The following is a 12659-nucleotide window of genomic DNA, read 5'->3' on the forward strand; positions in this document are numbered from 1 at the left end:
GGTTTATCTTCCAGCCTGGCACTCTGACCCTGTTAAAGAATAACTCCCCCCTTTCCCCTCCCCCGGCTCCCCCATCCTCCTTTGTATGTCTGTGACTGCAGCTCTTCCAGGCCCTCATACAAGCAGACTTGAACAGTATTTGCCCTTTTGTGACTGGCATGCCTCACTTAGTATAATGTCTTCAAGGTTCAGCCACATTGTAGCGTATCACAATTTCCATCTTTTTAGGGCCAATAAATATTCTTGTTGTAGGTATGTACCATATTTTGTTTATACTGTGAACTCTTACGTATAATAGGTAGCAACCTTTTGTCAAGAGCACATACTTGTTTTTATCATTTTCCCCCCTTTGCACATTATGTTTTGAGCTAATATACCTGTGAATTTTTATGTAGTAAGCCTATTTTGCTTTGATGTTGACACATAATTTTCATCCGTCTGGGATTTATTTGGAGCACCAGTTGACACTGAGCTCAAACCCAGGAAGAATCCAGGAGCCTGGCTTCATCTGTTTTCTTGCTGGGAACGTCTTCCGTAGGCTCAGTTTTTGCTTCACACCAAACAGGCAGCTCTTGGCTGGGAGACGAGAAACACTCCCTGTTAGCACGCACACTTTCCATGCTGTTTTTGTCTTCTCCTGATCCTTTTTTCCCCTCTACTTAGTTTAAATGCTTTGTTTATCAAGTGTACTTATTAAGGTGCTTGCATTCCTCTTCAAGGTGAGAAAAGATTTTGTAGCTCTCTGTGGTTAATCTATATAATTTCTTCTGGCATGAGTTAGGTTATCGACAGTATAGCTGACATTTGCCCAGCACCTGCTGTGTGCCCTGCCCCTCCCCCACTCAGCGTTTGCATGTATTTACCCAGTTATTTAACCCCACCAACAGCCTTTGTTTTTCAGGTTGATATGCTATGCTATGCTAAGTCACTTCAGTCGTGTCCGACTCTGTGCGACCCCACAGACGGCAGCCCACCAGGCTCCTCCGTCCCGGGGATTCTCCAGGCAAGAACACTGGAGTGGGTTGCCATTTCCTTCTCCAATGCATGAAAGTGAAAAGTGAAAGGGAGGTCACTCAGTCGTGTCCGACTCTTAGCGACCCCATGGATTGCAGCCTAACAAGCTCCTCCATCCATGGGATTTTCCAGGCAAGAGTACTGGAGTGGGGTACCATTGCCGTCTCCGTTTCAGGTTGATAGGAAGCACTTTAAGGAGATACTTGGTAGCCAGCACTGTTGAAACCTGCAGCTGTTACTCACGTGCTTTAGATGAAAGAGGTCTAGAGTAGCAGCATGAGGCTGTGCTGACCATGCAGTGGGTTTGTTTCTTTTTAAGGAAGTAACAGGTTTAATCCCAACACCTTGAGGCTGGCACGTTAAAATAAGTTACATGTTGGGTGACTTTTAGATCCCTTATTTACAGTCTGCTTTTGGTGCCTCTATTATTTCTTCCTTAAGATTGCGTTCTCTCTCCCATCCGGGGAATATATTGATTCTAATTACAGTAATTACAACTTGCTTGGGGCACTGTGTTTGAGCTTTGCCTTAGTTGCTAGACAGGAGTCTGAACCAAAGCCCCCCGTCGACAGCCCGCTGACTTGTTTGAAGAGACAGCGCACAGCACAGAGTCAGAAGGTGCAGAGGACTTCCAGTCCTCGGGGCCTCCTCTCGGCTCTGCGCTGCCGCCCGGTGTGCGTCCTGAGAGGACACGTTCCTGAGAGGACCCGCCTTTCCTGGGTCTCAAGCAGAGGGCTTAGTGTGCAGGCACGGGCACTGCACACGAGCTTGTGTGTGCCGTGGTGACGAGATACGCACACTGCTGTACATCTCGGGTTTACATTTTATTTTAGACTCAATCGTGATGAAAAGCGTTGTGTGAAATGTACCCCTTTATCCGTATGTTCGTGTTTAGTCCAGCGTGCTGCCTGTGTTCACCCTGTGCTGTGACAGGTCTCTGGAACGTTCCCATCTCATTATCTGACACTCTGCCCTTGAAGCAGCTCCCATTCCTCTCCACTGCACACCTTGTTTTGTTTTTTTGAAGTTGTTGACACAGAAGAACATGAAGGCGTGTTCATGTGACAGCTTGTTCGAGGGAGTGTCCCGTGTCAGCACCCATAGAGCCCATGCTTTTTAATCGCTGCGGAAGGTTGTGTTTATGGATGTGGGGTCGTTTGTTGCATCAGTTCTTAGAGACGGGCATTTGGGTTTTTTCCCACCTTAGAAACAGCGCCTCTCTGAGGCACTTTGGTTTTTTTGCGGGGATAGGGTGATGCGATTTTGTTTCCTGGTCTTAGCCGAGAGACTGTCGCTAGTAGGCGTGTCTCTCACTGCTCCTTGCTGATGCTTTTGGTAACAATAACTCACCACATGCCAGGTGCTGCCTGGGTTTAGGCTCCTGTGAGGTCAGCACTAATTGTGCAGAGAGAGGAAGTCAGTTTCCAAACTTAGGAAAATCGAAGGCGGGGCGTGAACCACAGAGCTCTCCTCCTGGGCGGGCTGGTGTGGGCTCGGCTCAGCTGTTTTGCTGCCCGCTATGGTGTCTGGTTTTTATGTGTTTTGTTTGTGTGTTCATGTTTGAAAACTCAGGTTTGATTTTTCTCTTTGATTTTTATTGGGTGAGTTCTTCCTGAGAATTCAGTAATTTTTAAAAATTGTTTTAGTTACTTTTATTTGTACAGTTTAAAATATTTTGAAAGAATGTTAGACTTGAAAGTTTAAAAAAATCTTTACAGATTACTTCCATATACTCTTTCTCCAGCTCCCTCTGTTAACATCTTTCGTAACCGCAATGTAATTATCAAAACTAGAAAATCAACATTGATGTGATGCTGCTAACTCATCCACAATCCAGATTTGAATTTTTCTGGTATTTCCCTTTTTTGGTCCCAAGACTCAGTATTTAAAACTTTTTTTTAATGTAGCTGTACGTTTGTGTATTTACTTGCATTTGTAGGGGTGACTGCTTCCTCCTGTGCTTAGTGACTAAGTTGTTACACTTCCACTTTTTCTCACCTTCTCTTCCTTTCCTCTGTCACCTGCTTTGGACTGATTGTTACTAAACACTGGGCTTCCCTGGTGGCTCAGAGGGTAAAGAATTGCCTGCAGTACAGGAGACCCGGGTTCGATCCCTGGGTCAGGAAGATCTCCTGGAGAAGGGATTGGTTACCCACTCCAGTATTGCTGCCTCGAGAATTCCACAGATGGAGGAGCCTGGCTGTAGTCCATGGGGTTGCAAAGAGTTGGACACGACTAACACTTTCACTAAACATTCTAATATTTACATCGATAACGTTATGTATACTAATATATGTGATACTCTGTCAATAAAACAATTATTTTTTGATTCCATGATACAAGGTTATCAATGTCTTTTTATTCTTTCCTCCTTTCCATGTATACCTCTCAACTTAATACTGGTTCTGATGATTTAATTTACGGTGTTTACATTCTGTTCTATGGCTATAATTCTCAGAAAAGAAAAATCTTTATTTCTACATCTTATATGGATTAATTGCTCACTGTGAGTCATTGGTTGTACTTTCTGCATTTTGATTGTCTGGCTAAAACTTATCTCCTAATAGTTAATTCAGGAAAGCTTCATAGGAATGAGATTCTCCCAGGTTCTTATATGTTTAAAAGTGAAAAGGGAAAGTCACTCAGTTGTGTCCGACTCTTTGCGACCCCGTGGACTATACAGTAACTCTCCAGGCCAGAATATTGGAACCTTTCCCTGCCCCAGGGGATCTTCCCAACCCAGGGATCGAACCCAGGTCTCCCGCATTGCAGGCAGATTCTTTACCAACTGAGCCACCAGGGAAGATTTGTTTTTACAACACAACTGGTTAGCAATGTGGCCACACCCTCCTGCCCTGAGGACCCTGTAAGTGACCCAGTGGTACACACCTGTGTAGTGTTGATGGCTGAGACCGGCTGTACTTTCTGTGCTTTAAGGGTTGTTCTGTGTGCTCGAACATTTTCTGTTGTTCAGTTGCTAAGTCGTGTCTGACTCTTTGCAACCCCATGGATTGCAGCTCGCCAGGCTTCCCTGTCCTTTACTATCTCCTGGAGTTTGCTTAAACTCATGTCCACAGAGTTGGTGATGCCATCTAACCATCTCATCCTCTGTCTTCCCCTTCTCCTCTTGCCCTCAAGCTTTCCCAGCATCAGGGTCTTTTCCACCGAGTCAGCTTTTCTCATCATGTGGCCAAGGTATCTGGAGCTATTTCTCCGCTCTTCTCCAGTAGCATATTGGACACCTTTCGACCTGGGGGGGGGGGGGTCCATCTTCTGATGCCGTATCTTTTTGCCTTTTTGTACTATTCATGAGATTCTCCTGGCAGGAATACTGGAGTAGGTTGCCATTTTCTTATCCAATGAACCACGTTTTGTCAGAACTCTCCACCATGACCCATCCATCTTGGGTCGCCCTGCCGGGCATGGCTCATCACTTCACTGAGTTATGCAAGCCCCTTCGCCATGACAGATGTGTGATCCATGAAGGGGCTGCTCAGACTAAGCGTGCTAAAATCCCACAGTGTTCTCTCAGAGTTCTGGAGGCTTCAGGTCTCTAGTCAGGTGCCATCAGGGCTGGTGTCTGGTGAGACTGTCCTTCCTGACCTCTCCGTGTCCTCCACAGTCTTCCCTCTGTGCGGGTGTGAAAGAGAGCTGTCCGGTCTGCCTTCCTTTTCTTGCAAAGACATTAATCCTGTGGAATAAGGGCTCCCCCATGACCTCATGTACCCCTCTCCCCTCCCTAGAGGCTTCCTCTCCAGATGCGTTCACACAAGGGTTGGGGCTTCAATGTAGGAATTCTGGGAGACACAGCTCAGTCTATAACAAAGGGTAATGTGGAATTTTTTGCCTAAAGGCCCAGAGAATTTTTATTTATTTATTTTTTCTTTCTTTTTTTTTGCAGCTTAAATATATGATGTATATCCATATTTATTGACATGGAAAAGTGTTCACAACATACTGCTGAATGACAAAAAGCAGGTTTATTTATTCTTTTTCTGTAATCCTGTTTACTTCCTCCTCTTTGATAATGGTAGTTATTTTAAAACAGATATTTGAATTTTCTGAAATGTCTTTACCATGATTTTCACCTGATTCGTTTTTTTCTGTTTTTCTGGGTGAATGTTTTTTGGTCTGCCGTTTGTTTTTCCTGTTACTTTTCTGCCTTCCCTCCCTTTCTCGTGCGGTGTTTTTATATGGCCTTTGGCTGGTTTCTTTGAGTTCTTTCCTCATCTTGGAATGAAGGGAGTTCTTCTGGACAGCTCTGCGTGTGAGTTTGGGCCGGGCGCGGGTGAAGAGGGTCTGGGCGAAGCTGCTTCTGCGTGGGTCTTTCTGCCTCACAGCTGATGGCAAAGTTGCCTCATCTGACCTTGTGGCCTGTGCTCTCACAGCAGCTGGGGCTTGGGGAGGGAGGCTTCTCAGCTCTTCTCTGCTCAGACTGGTCTTGTTCCACGCCGGGGCGCCCTGCTTCAGCTCTTCTCGGAGACCTGCGTGGCTGGCCTGCCATCTGGAGTCACCGGTCCTTCCCCTTCTTGGTGTCCTCTCTTGTCCCGGGGGACGGGGGGGTGTTACTGCCCTTGGCAGCTCGCCGCAGGTCTCCTCAGCTTCAGGGTGTGTGGGTGTTGCATTATCGAAGGTAGAGTTTCCTTTTCTGTGTCTGGTTCTTGTTTTGGGGGTGGCTAGTAAGAGCAGAAGTGTTTAGAGAGGTCCTTGCTCTACTGTGTCAAAGCTCCTAAGACATTAGGAGCTGTAAGACCATTTCTTTCTTTTTTTTTTTTTTTTTTAGACCATTTCTTAAAGTACTGATTTCTTTAGAGTACTCCCTGAGTGTGCCCTACCTGTGAAATTAAGAAATGGTACAGCAGCCTAGTTATCATGCTTTTAGGGTAACTCTTTTATGATTCTGCTGTAGTGACATGAAATTTGAGTGAACGCTACATACAGTGAATGTTTTCTTACAGACAGAACCGCCACTGAATACACCAGAAAATCGAGAGTATCTCGCAGAAATTATGTTTGAATCATTTAATGTCCCAGGACTCTACATTGCAGTTCAGGTAAAAGCAGAGTGATTTTTATGATTCTTAAATATCCTTGGCTGTCTCATAGTGGAAGGTGATCCTAAAGGCTCCTGTTGTGAGACTGCTGTGTGTTCTTCCTTTTCTGCACCCTCCACACACACACACACACACACACACACACACACACACACACACTCTATTTGGGTTTGAACTCAAATGCTGTCTGAACATGTTCTGTGATCTGTGTTTTTACTGCTGGTATGGAGCTGTCCAGCTTTTGTCTTTTCACATACATGAGCATCTAAGGTATTTGGGTGACAGGCTTGAGACAATGGTTCTTTTTTGGCTTCTTTCCCTTCTGATCATAAAAAAGAAAAGATGCTATAGAATCTGTTGAAAAACAGAACAAAACTCTCTAGAGAACAAAAATCCCTTTGGGATTTGGGCTCCATGAGCTTGTAGAAGCTAATTGTTCTGAATGTGGGGTTTTTGTTGGTTTTGGTTGTTGTTATTTATCTGCTACTCTATATAAAGGAACTGAGATTTTTGGGGATAAATTTTTAAAAAGTATCTCCCAAAATATTTTCTGCATACTCTGGTCCTTCACTTCTAAGAAAAAGGAGGAGGAGGAGTTACATAGAAAATTAATCTGGGAGATAGCAAATGCCATGACCTCTGGTGGTTCTTACCAGCTTTTCTTTGCAAGACTCTGGTTTATTTTGCGGAAAGCTTGACTCCTTAGGTGAAGCTTACAGAATTTGCATGTTAGTCCCCCATGGGATTGGGATTTGAATTCTTGGGGGAAGATGGAGGGTGGGGAAGGGAAGAAGTTACTCAGACTTGTTGAGTAAGAGAAGGCTTGACTGAACCTGAGAACCCTCAGGTGAAGGCCTTGGGAAGAGTCTCCCCGAAGGCTCATGGTCTCCGTGTCTCCCGTGCAGGCAGTGCTGGCTCTGGCCGCCTCGTGGACATCGCGCCAGGTGGGCGAACGCACGTTAACGGGGATCGTCATCGACAGCGGGGACGGGGTCACCCACGCCATCCCAGTGGTAAGCGGCATCTTCAGGGCCTCACTCTGTGGGCCTCACCTGATCAGAGGTGAGGGAAGAGACGAAGGGAAAACACCCTTCTGGAGTTAAGACACCACTTTAGAGGACATGGCTGTACTCAGCCAAGGTAGCAGGAGTTTCACACCCAGGAGTGTGAGAAAGAAGACAGCGGCCCGTGTCCATGGTGCTGGCAGTTTGGGATCTGCAGTGGGAGGTTCCTGCAGTCAGAGTATCAGCAGTGGTTTGGGGTCTCCTGGGTTCCGCGTGATCCCACGGTACATCACCAGGGGGTTTTCCTGGCTCACGTTCTGAGCTGTCCGCTTGGGTATCAGTAGCTCAGGATGACCTCTTTGGTGTGTCACAAGAGGTGGGTAGCTTGACCCAGCTCCTGCTTTAGAGGAATCACGTCTTGCTTCTTATTTAAGAGCCAAGAAAGGGAGATGCCCTGGTGGCTCAGATGGTAAAGAATCTGCCTGCAATGCAGGAGACCGAGGTTTGATCCCTAGGTTGGAAAGATTCCCTGGAGAATAGAATGGCACCACGCTCCAGTATTCTTGCTTGGAGAATCCCACAGACAGAGGAGCTATAGTCCATAGAGTTGCAGAGTTGGACATGACTGATTTTCACTTTCAAGGGATGATTGTTTATTTTGGCCTGCAGAATACTCTGCAATGTCAGTTTTTGGTTTTAAATTTCAAAGTGTTAGAGAAGTGATTTCTTAATTCAGGCTTCAAGAGAACACTATCTGTTTTTTCTTTCAGTCCAGTGGATTATTTAAATTAATTATTTGAAAGTGAAAGTCACTCAGTCGTGTCCAACTGTTGACCCCGTGGACTACACAGTCCATAGGATTCTCTAGGCCAGAATACTGGAGTGGCTATCTGTTCCCTTCTCCAAGGGGGATCTTTCCAACCCAGGGATTGAGCCCAGGTCTCCCGCATTGCAGGTGGATTCTTTACCAGCTGAGCCACCAGGGAAGCACATTATTTGGTTTGCTCTTTTAAAGATGAATTGAAGCTGCCTGCAGGGGGCGCACAATGGACAGTCAGACCCGCTCTGATTCCTCATCTTCCTCCTGCAGACTCAGATTCAACCCTGTTACTAGTTATCAATGGATACTGCAAGTGTGTTTTTTGCATACATGGGTGCGTGTGTGTGTCTTTTAAAAGTGCAAACTGGTGGTTTTTTTTTAAAAGCAATTCATTTACTTTAATTGAAAAAATAGTCACCATTTCATTTCAGGCATTTGAGAAGTGATATACTAATATGCTAAAGCTTTAATTCCTGGAAGGCCAGCGTTCACTGCAGGGCAAGGTTCCTGTGTCCACAGTCCACAGTCAGGAGGATACAGCCACATTCCTCCCGCCTGCCCCCCTGCCAGTGTGCCCTGAGCCCCGGGGGGGTGAGGAGAGACGGGGCAGAGCCTTCTCCGTGCTGGCAGAGCACCCTCCGCTGGGCCCTGAGCCCTCCCCACTCTTGAGGGCCATGACCAGTGTTGGAGACCCTCGAGGTTACTGCTGAGGGCTGGCCTCCGCGTTGAGGTCATGCCCTCAGAGACAGGGCAGACCTGGGTCTGGACGGTGCCCTGCTTTTTGCCTCCCTCTGGCATCTGGTTGAGGAGAAGAAAAGAAAACTTCTACATGGTGTTCAGGCCCACAGAGAAAGCTGTTGTTCAGCTTTTTATCTGTTTCTTATTTCCAGTATTTTCCTGATTATAAAAATTACATTTGTTGAACAAAATTTGGACAGATAGAGAAGGGAAAAAAAAAAAAGACCTGTAGTACCCACTCAGAGGACTGCATTATGCTTTTGGTTATGTATCTTTCTAAGCTCTTAAACACACGTGCATATATTTTAAGCAGAATTAGAATATTCTGTGTCTGATTTTGTATTCTGACTGTACAGTGTAATCCTAAATTTATATTTTGCATATTGGTTTATCCCTAGTGTATGGTTAAATATTCTGTGTAAAAAATAGTTACTACATAATAGCCCATCCTCTGGGTATAGCATCACTCATTTATTTTCCTGTTGTTGGTTTTGTGGGCCGTTTTAATATATTTAATGCTGCAATGAAGCTGATTGAACACTGGTTGAATTCATTTTAGAAAGTGTTATATATAAAGCATAGATGGTAAAGAATCTGCCTGCAGTGTGGGAGACCTGGGTTTGATCCCTGTGTCAGGAAGATCCCTTGGAGAAGGGAATGGCAACCCACTCCAGTATTCTTGCCTGGAGAATTCTGTGGACAGAGGAGCCTGGTGGGTTACAAAGACGGAGTGACTAACACAAGACATAGAATATAAAAATTGTGAGTGGTTTGTGTCAGAGAGAGCTCATATTCTTATGAGTGTTTATGTTTCTCTTTATTATTTTAATAATTTGTTCATATCTTTTATCTCGATCTTAAAATATTTAATAAATGGCTTGGACTCTTTGGGAAGGCCACAGCTTCTCTGCTAGATGGAGTTACGTCAGAAGAAACCTCAAGAGGAACTCAGGGACTTGTTCCTGCAACTTAACTGGTGATGGCGTCTGTGCTTACAGCTGTTAGGACTGACACGCTGTGACACGGAGCCGCCTCTGTCCGCTCTGTCCCAGGGGCTCGTGGCCCAGGAGACAGGGCTTCACGGGAGACTGAGGGTCCCTTCTGCACTCGAGGAAGCTGGCCTCGCTGACCGTCAGCTCCCTGGAGCGAGCTAGAGGCGCCCAGCCTGGCTTCTGTGGTGGCTGTGCCCGCAGGGCAGTGGGCGGGGGCGCCAGGCTGCAGCTCCTTGCTGGCACCGGCGGAGGACGGCCCAGCCCCTCCCAGCATGGTCCCCCGCGGCGGAGCGCTCAGGGGGGCTGACCAGTCATCCCTGAGCAGTGCCACTCACTGCATGGTGGAGGGCACCACTTCCTGGGCGCTTACTACCTGCCCGGGACTGGCTGGGTGCTGGACTTACCCATGAAGGCTGTGTCACCAACATCCGCCCCATGTGCCCCACGTTATGGATGAGGGCACCGAGGCTGAAACGTGTCACCAGCGTCCGCGGCCCCTCAGCCCATGCCTGTGGAACCAGACCGAGTCCAGGTTGCTGGCATCTGCGTCCTGCCTGCTAACCAGATTGCTGAATTTTCACGACAGGTCCACTTCTCGTTGCTGTAACACTTATAAATAAAACTTTTTCCTTTTCGTTAGAGGAACAAAAGGAGGATTCATCCGTTGTTCTGACTGGCAGCCATACTTTTTGGAAATGAACTGTCTTACAGGGTTTTCTCTTCACATTCTTGAAAACATCAGGTTCTACTGATGGAACCGCACTTGGCTCCAGGCCTGAGTGAGCCCTCCGCAGACAGTGTGGCTGAGGGAAACCCCGTGGTGCTGCGCGGGCAGGGCCGACTCAGCCCGGGAGCCCGTGCCTCCTGGACTTGCTCACAGGCCTCCCCTGGTCTTTTCCCTCCTTCCCTAGGCAGAAGGCTACGTGATTGGAAGCTGCATCAAGCACATCCCGATTGCAGGGCGGGACATCACCTATTTCATCCAGCAGCTGCTGCGGGAGCGGGAGGCGGGGATCCCCCCGGAGCAGTCTCTGGAGACCGCCAAAGCCATCAAGGTAGAGACAGGCGGGGGCAGGCTGGTCTGCCCGGAGAGAAATGGTGTTTGGAGGGTTCCCTTGCTGCCATCCCCCCCGCCCCCCGCTTCATCTTCCTTCCTCCTCCCTCCCCAAGAGAACGTGGGTCTCTATCCGTTTATGCTTGCGGGGGTTCCTGCTGTTAATGAGGGCAGCTTGGTGGCCAGGGTTGAGCACCGGACCCAGGCCAGCATCATTTCAAGAAGCCTAATTAGGTTAGAACTTCAGTTAGCTGAGCGTGTCTGCCTCCCCTCCCTCCAAGTTCATCTCTAGCTTAGGGAGCAGCAGCAGTGATGTCAGGGGTCTGGTGAAGTCAGCCAGCGTTCAGACGCATTTCCAGCACCTGTAGAGTGTGGTTCTGAGCCCTGTGAATTACAGCTCAGAGTAATGCTGTTCCAGGGTGGGGTCATTGATCGGCGCCCCCCACCCCGCCCTCTGTCGTTTCTAGACTGTAATGACCATGCTGGAAAGGTTTCAGGGGCTTTAAGATCAAATCAGTAAGATGAGAAGAAAAACGTCCTACCGGGCCTTTCTAAAAGTGCCTGCTTGACCAGGCCCATCAGTCTGGTCTTTGTGTTTCTCTGTATCTAGCAGCTGACAGACCCTTTTTAAAGAAGCTTTCTTTCCAGGTTGAAAATCAGGACAAATAACTGAAAATCAGGACAAATCACTAGAAATCAGGACAAATTACCGTTTTTTATTAGAGCCAAAATGCAAGAGAGTCTTCATAATACAAGGGTGATTATTATACAGATGAAGAGCAAGGGTTTTGTTTATGGAGAAGCATTTAAGTGTGGGGGTGACACGGGGCCTTGGGCGTCTCCCCTTCTCATAGAGCACACAGCATCTGAACCTCAGGGAGTTTAACCTCCCCTGCCTGTCCCCAACTAAGCACCCAGTAAGGGGCTTGAAGGGAGCAAGGGGGCACTCCCTTTTTTCCCCCCGCCCTCGGTGAGCACAGGTGTTCTGGGGCCGGGGCTTCTGCGAGGAGGGGCCCCCGCTACCCTGGGTGTCCAGGACAGGAGCTTCCAGGGAGGAGGCGCCTCAGAGCCGAAATTGCAGCCCCGGCCCGACCCCAGATCCACCCTCTCTCCTGGGAAGGTCACGGAAGCGTCCTTTAGACTGAAACCTCCCCCATCTGCCCTCCCTTCGCCTTTCTTCTTGTCCCTTCCCCGCCCCCTCTGTCATGCACGTGACCAGCCCTCGGGGTGGACGTGGGGGAGCGGAGCCCTGAGCGGTGACTGGGGGGCTGCTTTCCGGGTCCCCGTGGTGGCCTTTCCTTGTCGCGGGCCCTCTGGGGCCCGGTGCTGACCCTGACCCTGGATCTGGTGCGTTCAGGACGCACAGCGTGTGGCTCAGCTGTGAAGTGGGGCTGAGAGAGACCCCTGTCCCTCTAGCCAGCTGCCTGGCCTGTGGTTAGTCCTCCACTCACTCCTTCCTGAGACCGGGGCGGGGGCGTCCTGGAAAGGTGGTGGAGCCCCTGCACCCCACAGGGGTGGTCTCCGCAGGCCTGAGGCTGGTGGGCCTGGCACTCACGGTCCTGGCAGCGGGGGTTCAGAGCTTAGTGCAGACACGGCTGCGCCCCATCCAGCGTCACTGAGGTGTTCATGCCGTCACTTAGACCAGTTGAGATGCCCTAAGAACTCAGCAGGCCTCCAGGGCAGCGGCACACTTCTGTCTGCAGTCTGCAGACTTGCAGTCGTATGGACTCACTCTGATGTTAACGAGCACAGTGTTGTGGAGCTTATAATTTGACAGAGTATATCAAGGATGGCAATAGGATCTGTTTCAGGGATTCTAGGACACTTCAAACTTATTATCGTGAAACCACCTTCAGTTCAGTTCAGTCTCTCAGTCGTGTCTGACTCTTTGCGACTCCATGGACTGCAGCACGCCAGGCCTCCCTGTCTATCACCAACTCCTGAGGCCCTAAGATGTGCGGTGAGCATGAGTTCTGTGCCTGG

General features: G+C 48.4%; 1 protein-coding gene across 7 annotated transcripts in view; it reads left to right on the top strand.

Annotated features, from left to right (window-relative positions):
• Positions 1 to 12659, top strand: part of ACTR3B (actin related protein 3B) — a 93250-nt gene that overhangs the window by 39820 nt on the left and 40771 nt on the right. For all 7 annotated transcript variants that reach the window (XR_011566383.1, XM_070788455.1, XM_070788458.1 and 4 more), the window contains exons 5-7: positions 5973 to 6068; positions 6974 to 7081; positions 10534 to 10677. Coding sequence is in view for 6 of the 7 variants with exons in the window: in XM_070788455.1 (XP_070644556.1) it covers positions 5973 to 6068; positions 6974 to 7081; positions 10534 to 10677 (348 nt within the window). In the remaining variant the exon portion in view is untranslated. The remainder of the gene's footprint in view (positions 1 to 5972; positions 6069 to 6973; positions 7082 to 10533; positions 10678 to 12659) is intronic.

The sequence above is a fragment of the Bos indicus genome, chromosome 4, assembly GCF_029378745.1.
Source record: "Bos indicus isolate NIAB-ARS_2022 breed Sahiwal x Tharparkar chromosome 4, NIAB-ARS_B.indTharparkar_mat_pri_1.0, whole genome shotgun sequence".
Taxonomy (NCBI): domain Eukaryota; kingdom Metazoa; phylum Chordata; class Mammalia; order Artiodactyla; family Bovidae; genus Bos; species Bos indicus.